This window comes from Acinonyx jubatus, chromosome B2 (genome assembly GCF_027475565.1).
Source record: "Acinonyx jubatus isolate Ajub_Pintada_27869175 chromosome B2, VMU_Ajub_asm_v1.0, whole genome shotgun sequence".
In the NCBI taxonomy this organism is placed as follows: domain Eukaryota; kingdom Metazoa; phylum Chordata; class Mammalia; order Carnivora; family Felidae; genus Acinonyx; species Acinonyx jubatus.
The window spans coordinates 54,144,122-54,157,455 of NC_069385.1; the positions used below are offsets into that span (position 1 = coordinate 54,144,122).

Sequence of the window (13,334 nt, forward strand, 5' to 3'; positions counted from 1 at the left end):
ATTAGAAAAGCATTGTTTCAGCAGGTTTTTCCCTAGTCCTTCTGGCAGTTGTTTTAGGAGAAAATTGTGACCTCAGCACAATGCAAGATGAACTTTTCTGTAGCATTGGAATTTTCCAGGTGTTCATTTTTTTCTTTTGAGAATGTGGTACCAGTTTTGGAGGGATTATTATTATTAATTTGTAGTGGGTTTATAAGTAGGTATATATTATTAAAGTATAAGCAAAGCTCATTGAAGAAATTTTGGAAAATGTATAAGGATATAAGAAAAAAGTCCCTGTAATCCTCCCTGCTTGCTTAGAAAATTTCGAAAGTTTTATCTTCCAACTTGAACTGGCAAAACTTCAGAACCCACAGGCCAACCAGGAATTTCTCTAAAGTCTCAATAGTTAGCATTTTCTTTAATGTAGAATTCCTTGCTTTCTTCTCTTTCTTTTTATCTGATTTCAGAGAGGCTTTTCTTGATTTCCTGAAATTAATATCTATAACAAATGAGTTGGTTCATTAATAGAGTTTGTATATGTGAGTACTTTGCAGATGTGGTTTTCTAATTTTGCAATTTTGTTCTTAATGCTAGTTTAACTGATGAAGAGTCCCGGAAAAACTGGGAAGAGTTTGGAAATCCAGATGGCCCTCAAGGTGTGGTAAATAATAATCAAAAATTACTAGTGATATAGTGTGTGTGTGTGTGTGTGTGTGTTTGTGTATTTAAGTGAAAATATTAATAGATTGAAAGGAATATTTTGATTCTTAGTTTGTGAATAGGAAAATTATAACTTCAAGGAGTTAAATGGATATGTAAATTGAGTTTCCTTTAGCTAATTTTTATTTTTCTTTCTAGCAGCCAGTTTGAAAGATAGAACTCAGATTGAGAAGAGTGATCATTGTCATTAATTTCCAATTAGCAGTTGATAAAAGTTGGATGAAAACAATCTGTTTTTCTTTACTGACTTTAAACATTTTATCATATATTCATAGTGTTTACATAATGACATATAAAAAAATTTAGATTTACTAAGAAGGAATTCATATACTTTGGTCGAGTCCCCCCTGTCCCCACTTCTGGAAAAATCCATCGACTTTTCTGTAATGGGAACACACATAATATAATCTTTCTGAAAGATTTTTTTTTTGGGGGGGGCAAGGGTTGGGGTGCAGAATTTTGAAATATAAATAAATAAAATTGGAAGTGCAGATTCTTCAGAAATACTCTTCCTATTTTAGCCACAAGCTTTGGAATTGCCCTGCCAGCTTGGATAGTTGACCAGAAAAACTCAATTTTGGTGAGTACATGTAAATAGGACACATTATAATGTGCTAGATAGATCTTAGTACTATAGAGAGCTATATCAAAGTACTGTTATGCTGTCTTTAATTTAACTGTGTATTATGAAAACTTTTTATATAATAAAGAAAAGAATTGGTTCCCATTATTAGGTTGTTCTTTGGGGCGGTATGGATTTTTTTTGCTTGTTTTTCTTCAGAGGAAGGGCAGTGTGTTCTAAATGTTGTTTTAGAACCTTAAAGCTGTGGTGATTTCTTTTGGAGGTAGTTTCAGGTTGGGTCATTTCCTTGGTTTGGGGAACTGTGGTTTTATATGGTATCTATCCTAAGTAGTGCTCAACATTTAAATTATCCTTCATTTCACATTTACCCAGGTGAAATTAATGTTAATATATGTTAAATTAATGATATATATTCCATATGGTACTTAGGGAGGCAGTAGGGTATCAGACTTTTATTTGGTGATAGATTTTACAACTCTGAAACATCAGGAATTAACTTACTGTTCAGGAATAGATGTTTCCCTATTTCACATATCTTAAAAATGATTAGGAGCTATCTTTGAAGCAATAAAAGAATTCATATAGTCTGTAATTTGTTTTGAAAATGGCTATTTAATGTTATTTTATGGCTGACAAACATTTGTTATCTTAGGGATATATGCTTTCTGTGTGTAAGTGTGTCTATCATGCTTAGGATTACTGTGGGAATACTGGAGAAGAGGATAGTTAGCTACCAGATTTGGAATCAAGCAGTAGGAGAAAAATCTAAGACCAATAGACAGAAATTATTTGTAAATAGAACATTATGAAGTTGCTCCTTGATAAGGAACCAGGATTCTATCATTTATTTCCAAGGCACTAACTACTTACTAACGTGTAGAGCTATAAGTATCTGACTGGAAGGAAAATATAATTTATAAAAGCTGTTTTGCTGGTATTATTTACAGAGCAAATTAAAAGGTGACTTGTTATATTGGATAAGAGCATAAGTTTTAGAATTGAAATGCCTGGATTCCAATCCACCTACTAGCTGTGTGACCTAGGACAAGTCCTGTAACCTATGTGTGCTGCAGGTTTTCTATTTGCAAAAGAAAAATAATAACAGTAGCTTTGAAAAATTTGAAAATGAAGTAAGAATTAAATGAAATAATATAAGAGGAGTGCTTTTTTTTGTTTTTAGGAGTTCATTTTTCTTTTAAGAGCTAGCAAATGGGGGAGGGGTAGAGAGGGAGGGAGACAGAATCCCAAACAGGCTACGTGCTGTCACCACAGAGCCCGATGTGGGGCTCGAACTCAGTAACTGAAGTCATGACCTCAGCTGAAATCAAGAGTCAAATGCTTAACTGACTGAGCCACCCACGCTCCCTGGAGTGCTTTTGTTAGTGCCTCCCCCACGCAAGCCTCAAGGTAAGTGTTCATGGATGTTTTTATAATTTACCTGTGAAAGCCATAATTTTTTTTCTCTTCAATTCTAGGTTTTACTTGTATATGGATTGGCATTCATGGTTATCCTTCCAGTTGTTGTGGTAAGTGCTAGCTCTTTTTATTAACTTTTTTTTTGGAAAGGGAATTGGTGGGGTGCTTTGGAGCCTCCTATAATTTGTATTAGAATATAATCCATTGATCCTTGAATTTTAAGAATCTTCTATTCATCTATACTTTAAAGGTTTTCTAAAGGTGATATCATTTAAGTATGTGAAAGTATATCTCCTCCCATACAAAAGTTACATATAAGTGAAATAATACAGGTATATGTAGAGTTTGAAATGTTTTCCTTTACCGTCTCCCTCAACTTCATTTCTTTGTTAGAGATAATCACTGCTAAGTTTGGTGTTCTCCCTTTCAGATATTTTTCTATGGATTATGTTTACATACACACTTTTAAAAAAATGTGGTCTTTCTATCATTCTGTGACTTCTTTTGCTTCCTATGTTGGAGATACACCTCATTTTTAAAAACAGCTGCATAATATGTCAATATGGAAATACCATAAAGTTTATGATTTTACTGTTACTTTTGTGACTGGTGGTTTTCTTTCTGATCTTACAGTTCCTGAGTCCCATAGTGAGACTAATAAGTAACCTGTCTTGCCTTCTTCATAGGTTTATTATGTGAGGATCCAGCTGTATGGAGTCATGTGAATGAAAGTAGTATATCAAATGTAAAATTGTCCTGCACTTACTTATCAAATATTTATTGAATCCATACTGCGTGTCAGGAACCAGCTTGTTGCTTTTATAGTGATGGGTTGTTTCGTTTCTGTTTTGTGTTCAGTTTCTAGCTGAAACTGAAATGGTTTAATCATACATATGTAGTGAGGTGGGTTGGTGTTTAGGTGTTGGGCAGTATAAATACTTGCTAAATAATTTGAAATAAGTAACAAAGGCATTTGTTCTAAAGCTCAGGTATTGTTATTGGTTTTATGAATGCTTAGGAAATTTGACCGTAACATATTCTGCATTAGACTTAATATTTATTGTGGTTTTGGTGCTTTATTTATTGTTTAATTTTATTTGTGTTTTAGGGCTCTTGGTGGTATCGCTCAATACGCTATAGTGGAGACCAGATTCTAATACGCACAACACAGATTTATACATACTTTGTTTATAAAACCCGAAATATGGATATGAAACGTGAGTAAATTTAAGTATCTGTGATAGTAGATTATTTTCTGAGTCATTTATTTGGAGTTGATACATACTCCACTGGAAACCTTTTATTTCACAGTTTTATGCTCAGTTCATACAACTAAAGCTGGAGGAAAGTGGCTGGTACCCTTTATCACATGTATTTCTATTATTTCCATTTACTCAGCTATATATGTTTTTTACCCTACAAATTTTATGGTAAAGCTTCATGTGGGTTAACTTTGTAATATTACTAGCTAATATTTCTTGAGTATTTGTTGTATGCCTGGCGTTACTATGGATTATGTAGATATTAACTCATTTAATCTTTACTGTTTTTAAGCACATTTGATAGATGGGGAAACTGAGCTTAAGGAAATATTAAGTGGTAGAGTCAGGATCGAACTCAAGCAGTCTGGTTCCCAAGCCTTAAATCGGTACATTACACTGTATTAATCTCAGTAAAATAAGTCAGGTCTTGGGCATGCTGAAAGAAAACTGTCAGGATATTTCATTCCCAGAGTCTTATTTCAGAATTTCTTTTTAGCAAAAAAAAAGTTCCATTTAAGATACTTTCTTTGATTCCATAAAGCTAACACTGTAAATTTTATCCTTGGAGTATGTAGTGTTTGTTGCCTTTCAGAATCTCTGCTCTGCAGAAATCATAGACCTGTCATAGACAAGCCCTGCTTCTCTTCCTCTGGGAAAAAAAGAGATGATATACATGTTTTAAAGTTTTAAATTGTGTCTCACTGGAGAATACATTTTTGTTCCAAAACCTAAATGGACTTGTCTGTACTTTGGATTTGCCAATTTAACTAATTTTTTTGGTAATGAGAAAGAGACTCCTCAGGGTCATGTGACTGTGTGAACAGATTTTTTATTTCTGAGAAGTGAGCAGATCTTTTATTTCTGAGGAATGAGTGAGTTACTCTCCCTTATGCACACATGTCATTCTTCCTTATGTTGGATTGAAATATTAATATGGAAACTTAGCCCCTTATGAAAATGTTTCATGTTTATAATGTCTTTTAACGTGTTTTTTGCATCAGTGAACTTGATTTCTGTTTTATTCCTGAGTGTGGTACTTAGCCTTATACAGTACTATCAGAAAAGCATTTTTTAGCTGGTGGGCTTGATTATATATCCTTGGTTACTTTAGTGTTGGTATCGTTTACATAGTTGTCTCAGGAATAGTTGTTTTCATGAAAACATTTGATAGCGGTAGCTTGCACATATTACTGTGCTTACTGTGTGTCAGGCACATTGGGAGAAACTGAGACCCATAGAAAGGTGAAGAATATTGTCCTACATCATTTAGTTAGGAAGTGAAAACTCCAGGGTCTGTGCCCTTAAGCTCTACATTGTCCTGCTTTTAGTGAGCACATGGTATGTATTTTCTGCTGGAAGGTGAGATTGATGACTATAGGTGACTATAGTGCACATTAAAAAGTCATTAAAAAGCTTGAATAGGGACGCCTGGGTGATTGACAGTTGGTTAAGGCTCTGACTCTTGATTTCAGCTGAGGTCGTGATCTCATGGTTTCTGAGTTCGAGCCCTGCACTGGGCTCTGTGCTGACAGTGTGGAGCTTGTTTGGGATTTTCTCTCTCTCCCTCTCTCTCTGCTCCTCTCTTGTTCTCAAAATAAGTAAATTTTAAAAAAATTATTTAAAAAAATAAGGAGCTTGTATAGACTAACAAGTAATGCTCATAGTGTATGTAGCTGCAAATCATGTGTATTTCAAAGAACATGTCCCGCAAACCCTTCAGGGTTCCATGATAAAAATTTCTGTAAATTATAGAGTATTTCAGTTTACTTAAGGTTCTGAGAAGTCATCAAGCGAAGAAACCTAAAACTCTTTTAACTCATTGTTTCTCAGTCTTGTTTAACCATAGAGCCCCCTTTGTTCACATAATAGTTATTAACATAGTATGGGATACTTAATAATTACTCTGTAGAAAGTTTTTGTGGAACACGTGCTTAAATCTAGAAACAGATGGTATTTGAAGTGATTTTAATGCATCCAGTTGCTTTGGGGCCCTTAATGTATGTTTCTATTTACTTGTGATAAGTAATACTGTACACTTTTTAAAAAGTGAAATGTTTCTTTTTTGTTGGAGAAATGAATACTTAGTATTGGAGTTCAGATGATTTTTAGCTTTTTGCGCAATTGGAAAACTGCCTCACTCTACATTAATAAAGTATCCTAGGAGAGGAAATTAATAGATGAGCAAGTTTATTTGTTTACCTTTATATTTCTTTTGTTTTCTTAGGTCTTATCATGGTTTTGGCTGGAGCCTCTGAATTTGATCCTCAGTATAACAAAGATGCCACAAGCAGACCAACAGATAATATTCTAATACCTCAGGTTAGACATGTGTCCTAAATTCCTTGATATAATAAGCATTTAGGTATTAAAGTTAATGCTTTTCAGTATATAGATATTTTTAATAATTATTTTATTTACTCTAGCTAATCAGAGAAATTGGCAGCATTAATTTAAAGAAGAATGAGCCTCCACTTACCTGCCCATATAGCCTGAAAGCCAGAGTTCTTTTACTGTCTCATCTTGCTAGAATGAAAATTCCTGAGACCCTTGAAGAAGGTATTTATGATTCTAATATCTGCACGGTTTTAATGGTACAAAAGCAACGGATTTAATTAGACTTCATGGTGCGGTGTTTTTGTTGCTGTTCTTTTTTGCTCAATCAAATAATTGCTCAAGAATCTTTTAAAAAGAAATCTTTATGCTACATAATTACTTCACAGATATTTTGAAGGTCTAAGTCCGATATTTTGGCAAATGTTAAAATTTAGTATTTCAAGGTGAGAGAATACTCTGAAAAATGTTTAGTCAGTTGCAGATTATACAAAAATTCCTAGTGACTTTTTAAAAAAGATTTTATAAGCTTTTGGGGGGAAGAAAAAATGGATTTCATAATCAATACCTCAGTCAGCTCCACAACTACCACCACCACTTCCAGCTGTGGTTGCTGATAAAGTGTTTAATCTTTATTTAAAGCTTCCTAAGTATTTGCAGCCACCTATCTATTTAAAAGAGAAGCAGTGGGGCACTTGGGTGACTCAGTCAGTTAAGCATCCAACTTTGGCTCAGGTCATGATCTTGTGGTTCATGAGTTCAAGCCCCGTGTCAGGCTCTGTGCTGACAGCTCAGACTCTAGAGCCTACTTTGGATTCTGTGTCTCCCTCTCTCTCTGACCCTTCCCCGCTCTTGCTCTCTCTCTCTCTCTCTCTCTCTCTCTCTCTGGGAGTGAATAAACATAAACAAAATAAAAATAAATAAATAAAAGTAGTGGATTGGGACAGTGGTGTTTCCAGGAATACCATGAATTTGTCATTTTTTTTTTTTTACTTGCATGATTTCATTTGAAGTTTTCAAAGAAAGTTATTATCCTTCGGGAATAAATGTTCTTTCTGAATGAAGCTCCTCCTCTGCCATTTTAAAGCCAATAATATAATCAAATGCCTTTGAAAACAAGGCCAATTGATGATCAGTGGTTGATGATAAGATAGGATACTTAAGATGGAATGAAGGATCTCTATTTAGGCATTGTTATTGGAGTTGCAAGTTAACTGGTAATTCTAATGTTCTGTACAGATACAAAACCATCTCCCTTTTTACCAGTTATCTAAGAAACAGGGAACAAATATTTTTTTAGGTTGAGTACCAACCCCATGGATGATCTTAACAGTTAACTATTAGGTGCAGTAAAAATGACTCTGTCTCATTCCTTTTCCTTCCCCTCTTTATCATCCCCTCTCTTCTTTCTGCATGGAATTGACATTACTATCAATTTCAGTCTTTGGACTTATTCATAGTTACAGAAACTTAGGTATAGAAGAAGAAAATTTTTAAGGTTCTTAAATATAGTAAGATTAGAATTAAGTTTAAGACTATTCCTTCCAAACAAGGGAGTTAACTTACAAAGCACAACACTTGTAATATTAAAAATTTGAAACATCATATCTGAGCTAGAATTTTCTGACTGATTTTTGACAGTGCTGCTTAGGAGAAATTTCAACCTGTAAAATTCTTATTAGGTCGTGTGAAATATTTGTGGGACAACTTAAATTTAGTATTAGTCTTGGACTGTAGATGATAAAGATGTTATAATTGTAAAAGTAGAATGATTCATTTCAGGTTTTCTCTTGTTTTGCAGATCAGCAGTTTATGTTGAAAAAATGCCCTGCCCTACTTCAAGAAATGGTTAATGTAATCTGCCAACTAATAATAATGGCCCGAAGTCGTGAAGGTGAGGTGGAAATGTAATTAATTGTGTTGTACTTTTTCTTGCAAGCATATGCAGATTACACTTCATAGTTCTAAGATTTATGAGTACCTACAGTAATTCTGCCCGTAGGTTGAGTCAGCTTTCCCACTTTTGTTCATCGTTTTTCTTCTTTCCTATATTTTCCATTATGTAAAGTCTTTATCACAACTCATGTTTTTGAATTTATTGTTTTATTGTTTGTTGTCACTTATTGTTTGCAAATATTTAATATACCTCTTCTTTCCTTTGAATATTTTTAGAGTTAGGTTATTCTGTATTTTAACAGTGAGTTTGAAATAATTCTTTTAAGTGACGTAACGATGATTTATCTGATATGTAGTGTTTTTCACATGAAGGGAGAAAAAGAGTGAGGGGGAAGAAAAAGAATGAGGGAGTTTGTGGTCAGTAATGGAAAGGGAGACTCTTAGGAAAGGAGATGATGGTTGTGGTTTGTTGTTATGGCTGATGTCAGTTCTTGGCATGGTGTCAGTATTTGATACTGATAATGTGCTATTTGTGGAAGTGATGCAAAGAATTTTTCTGTTAAATCAGTGCTTCTTGCTGGATAATGATTATTGCATTGGAACAAATTTGTGTATTTTTGGTATCTTATAACTTTTAAAGGAAAGTCAGCAGGTATGATCTTAAAATATGAGGTGTTAAGGATAGTCGCATGAATCATGTTATTGTGATGAATTATATACTCCTGAACGTATAAAAAGTCCAGCCTTGTTTTTTCTTTTCCTCCTGTTCTTTCTAAGAAAGGGAGTTTCGTGCTCCAACTTTGGCATCCCTAGAAAACTGCATGAAGCTTTCCCAGATGGCTGTGCAAGGCCTTCAGCAGTTTAAGTCTCCCCTTCTGCAGCTGCCTCACATTGAAGAGGACAATCTTAGAAGGGTTTCTAATCATAAAAAGGTAATTCTTTGCCACTTTAAAATCTGTTTTGCGCAGTTTGTTATGTTACTTAAATAACGAGAAAAGTGTTCTAAAAGTTTTTATTACGAATTTCTTAGATTTAGAATATCTTAAACACTCTAAAACTATCCCTCAAGTAGTTCTGTTAACAATTTCTTGATTAGGTAGGTGTTTTATAATCTTTTACCTACTGTAAGTTATTTTACTACTTTGGGGTCCAATATATTTTAGCAATTAGCACTTTATTCCTTATATTATGTTACCAGAAATAAATATACAAAGTAGAAGTGCAGTGTATGCTTTCTAGTCATTAATACTTGGCTTAAAGGTTGGGCAATGGTTTATCGGTTGAATAGGAACAAAAAAATTAAGTTTTCAAAAAATAAGTAGATCAAATAAAGATGCTTCTTATTTAGAAAATGCAGTCTGTAGTAAAGATCCAACAATGAATCTTAAGATGTAGCAAAAATATGTATAAATGAAAAAACTTGGAAATACAAGAAAAAAACTAAAATTATAATTCTGATAGGAGATTTTAAATATTGCTTTGTATACACTAGACAAAATGAGCAGAAGACAGACATTGGATTTGATGGTATTTTTTTTTCTAATTTTTTTTAATGTTTATTAGTTTTGAGAGAGAGAAAGACAGAGACCAAGCAAGAAAGGGGCAGAGAGAGAGGGAGGCACAGAATTGGAAGCAGGCTCCAGGCTCTGAGCTGTCAGCACAGAGCCCAATGCGGGGCTCGAACTCACAGACCGTGAGATCATGACCTGAGCCGTAGTCGGCTGCCCAACAGACTGAGCCACCCAGGTGCCCCTGGATTTGATAATATATTAAGGTAGAACTAATGTATATTAGAAATTTGCATTTGAGTTTTCTGTCCTTTCAGGTAATTGTATTGCAATTATAAATTTGTTCACTTAAAACAAAAATTTTTTTTTAATCTTTATTTTTGAGAGAGAGAGAGACAGACAGAGCATGAGCAGGGGAGGGACAGAGAGTGAGGGAGACACAGAATCTGAAGCAGGCTTCAGGCTCTGAGCTGTCCCCACAGAGCCCGACAAAGGGCTCGAGCTCACGGACCACAAGATCATGACCTGAGCCAAAGTTGGACACTTAACCGACTGAGCCATGCAGGCGCCCTGATTTGTTCACATTTCTAATCGAAAACTTTGTAATAGAAAAGTGGACATTCCACACACCTCATGATCTAATCCCTGTCTGCAAAAGTAAAAATTAACTAGCACCAAATGGCTGGAAATTAACACTCTCCTAAGTATCCCTTTAGCCCAGATGGATATTAGTGCAGTAACAGCTATATTTAGAGAACAACAAAAATGAGAAAATTGCATAGTAAAACCATAAGGATGCAGCTGCACTTGGAGATAAATTCATACTCTTAAAGGTTTTTATCATTAAAATTGAAAATATGGGTCAGCAAACTGAGCATAGAAGATGACAATCATTCTTGCTTGGGTCAAGAGTCTATGAATGTTACTGTCTTTTCCTCCTAACTTTATTTTTTCTAAAATTAAAAAATTACTCTGTTTTAACATTGTAATAAAAAAAATTCTTAATTTGAATTTCCTTGGATAAAAGGCCATGAAATGCTATAAAGTTGTATTGTTTGCTTTGAAATGTGTATGTAGATCTTCCTCAGCTTATAGTGGGGTTTTACATCCTCATAAAGCCATCGATTGTAAGTTGAAAATATCCTAAGTCAAAAATGCATTGAATACATCTAACCTACCAAATATAGTAGCTTAGCCTAGCCTACCTTAAATGTGCTCAGAACACTTACATTAACCTACACTTGGGCAAAATCATCTAACACAAAGCCTGTTTTATAGTAAAGTGTTGAATATCTATCTCATATAATTTATTGAATACTGAACGTGAAAAACAGAGTGGTTCTAAGTGTATGGATTGTTTACTCTTGTGAGCACGTGCTGACTGGGAGCTATTGCTCACTGCTGCTGCCCAGCATCATGATGATATTGTATTAAATATCACTAGTCCTAGACAAGATCAAAACTCAAGAGTATGGTTTCTACTGAATGCATATTGCTTTGGCAGCATTGTAAAGTTTAAAAGCTTTAAGTAGAACCATTGTAAGTTGGGGACCCTGTGTAATCTTAACATTTTTTTAAAAGTTGTTGGATTTTGTTTTAGTAAACATGCTAATTTTCCTTTTGTGAAAAATTCTATGACTTTAGGATTTATTTTCTTTCTTCTTCTCTCTTTTAAAATTCAGTACAAAATTAAGACTATCCAGGATTTGGTGAGTTTAAAAGAATCAGATCGTCACAATCTGCTGCACTTCCTTGAAGATGAAAAATATGAGGAGGTTATGGCTGTCCTTGGGAGTTTCCCATATGTGACTATGGACATAAAATCACAGGGTAAGTGTGAGAACATTTTTGTGGGACCAAAAATACAAGGATGTGTTAGGGGTGGTTTCTGTCTGTAAGGGGCTTATAGTCTAGTTGAGGAAAGAGGATATAAACATAGGATTAAAACCAAGGAATCATAAAGCAAGTGTGAAATGAATGACACGGACGTTGTGTCATTCATGCATTCAACAACTATTGAGTGCCACTCATTTATCTGGGTGTTCGGGAAGCAGTGGTGAGTTAGACAAAGCCTCTACCTTACTAAGTTTGCATTCTAATGGAATTGAAAAGAGATAAATGACTCAAAGATTGGGGTGTTTGAGAAAGTAAGGTAAAACTGCAGTCTGGTTTCAAATCGGCTGGAGTGTAGGATACATGTAGGGACTGCTTTGGTGAAGAGTTCGGATTTCCTTGTGGGTTTGTGAGTCTTCAAACACTTAAAAACAGTAAAAGTTTCATTTAGGACCAATTTAAATCAGAAACTATGCAAGTAAAAAAAGAAAATAGAAACTATTCAAGTAAAATCCAATTTGGGACTTAAGAGATAACTCTGATAGTAATCAAGAGCTATAAAAAGTACATTCTGCTTAGAAAAATGAATGTCAGATTTTCTTGTTAGAAGTAAGGTAAGAATATTCAACCTCATTGGGAAACTTCATGATGTATTTCATTCCATAGCCTGTTGTATAGACAATTTACTGTATTTTCACAGTGCTATCCCAATGTGTAATATGAGTAATATAGTTAAGGGAAGGAGAGGAGAAGCAGTTTAGAAGCAGGAAAGGGGCATCTGCATTATCTAGTGCTGGAGATGGTGGATCTCTCTCCCACATTGCCTAGAGGCTGTATAGAATCACCTGTAGGCTTTTTCTTTACCATAAAGCATCAAATGGCCGGTGGATACAGTTACAGCTATTAACTCGTGTGCAGTGCTCATGCACATACAACTGTGCGGTGTTGATGAATGTGTAGCCCAGATTTGATAATGGAAAGATAATGGAGACTTCCAGATTGAAGAAAGGATATTGTATCCTTCTTGATGCCTAGCTGTTGCACCTCACAACCAGTAATTGAAGAGAGATAGTGATAGTTTGTTGGAGGCCATTCTTTTCCAACTGGTAGTGTGTTAATGTAGGCCACAGCATAGTATGCTAATCTACATCTATGTAAAATAAACATAACAAGCTCAGAAAAATCTATAGGTGGAAATACATAGTGAAGAAAACTCTTACAGATAAAACTTGTAGGTGAAATGAATTATTTACATATTTGAATAAGATCTGTTTCATGTTGTAATTTTAACATTTATTTTAATGTTACTAATTTTAATGTTAAGTTTATCTTACTAGCTTTAGCTTTTGGCAATATGTGTGGCAAGTGTAGAGTTGTTTTTGTTTTTTTTTTGCAAATGTGGTTTTAAAAAATTAAACAATTGCAAAAACATTGTGAAAACTTTTAAAGGTGTTTTTTAATATAAACAAATCTTGGAAGTTTTTGCCTTAAAAAAATAAATTTAATGTGACTTGGAATACTAGTCCTAATTATCTTATTTCTGACTGGCAGGCTGGCATTGATGATATAGTTAAAGTCTTGTGAATACGAGGTTTGCATAGTTTAAGAGAGTAACAGAACCTTTTTTTATATTGGTATGAAAGAAAGGTGTGGTATAGCAGTGCTCACATTATACTTTGTTTTAAAACACCTGGGTTTGAAACTTGGCAGTGCAAATATAGCCATTATGTGACCTCAGGCATTTAATTTTACATTAGTTTTGAACGTCAGTTTTTTCTTTATTTTTTTTTTTTAATTATCTTT

The 13,334-nt window shown here is 34.3% G+C and overlaps 1 protein-coding gene across 1 annotated transcript in view; it reads left to right on the forward strand.

The window, feature by feature from the left end:
• The window catches only part of SEC63 (SEC63 homolog, protein translocation regulator), a 73,436-nt gene that overhangs the window by 30,320 nt on the left and 29,782 nt on the right, over positions 1–13,334 (forward strand). Inside the window, exons 5-13 of the mRNA XM_027057150.2 lie at positions 577–638; positions 1,224–1,282; positions 2,761–2,811; positions 3,810–3,918; positions 6,188–6,282; positions 6,387–6,519; positions 8,096–8,188; positions 8,968–9,122; positions 11,381–11,528. Coding sequence (XP_026912951.1) covers positions 577–638; positions 1,224–1,282; positions 2,761–2,811; positions 3,810–3,918; positions 6,188–6,282; positions 6,387–6,519; positions 8,096–8,188; positions 8,968–9,122; positions 11,381–11,528 — 905 coding nt within the window. The remainder of the gene's footprint in view (positions 1–576; positions 639–1,223; positions 1,283–2,760; positions 2,812–3,809; positions 3,919–6,187; positions 6,283–6,386; positions 6,520–8,095; positions 8,189–8,967; positions 9,123–11,380; positions 11,529–13,334) is intronic.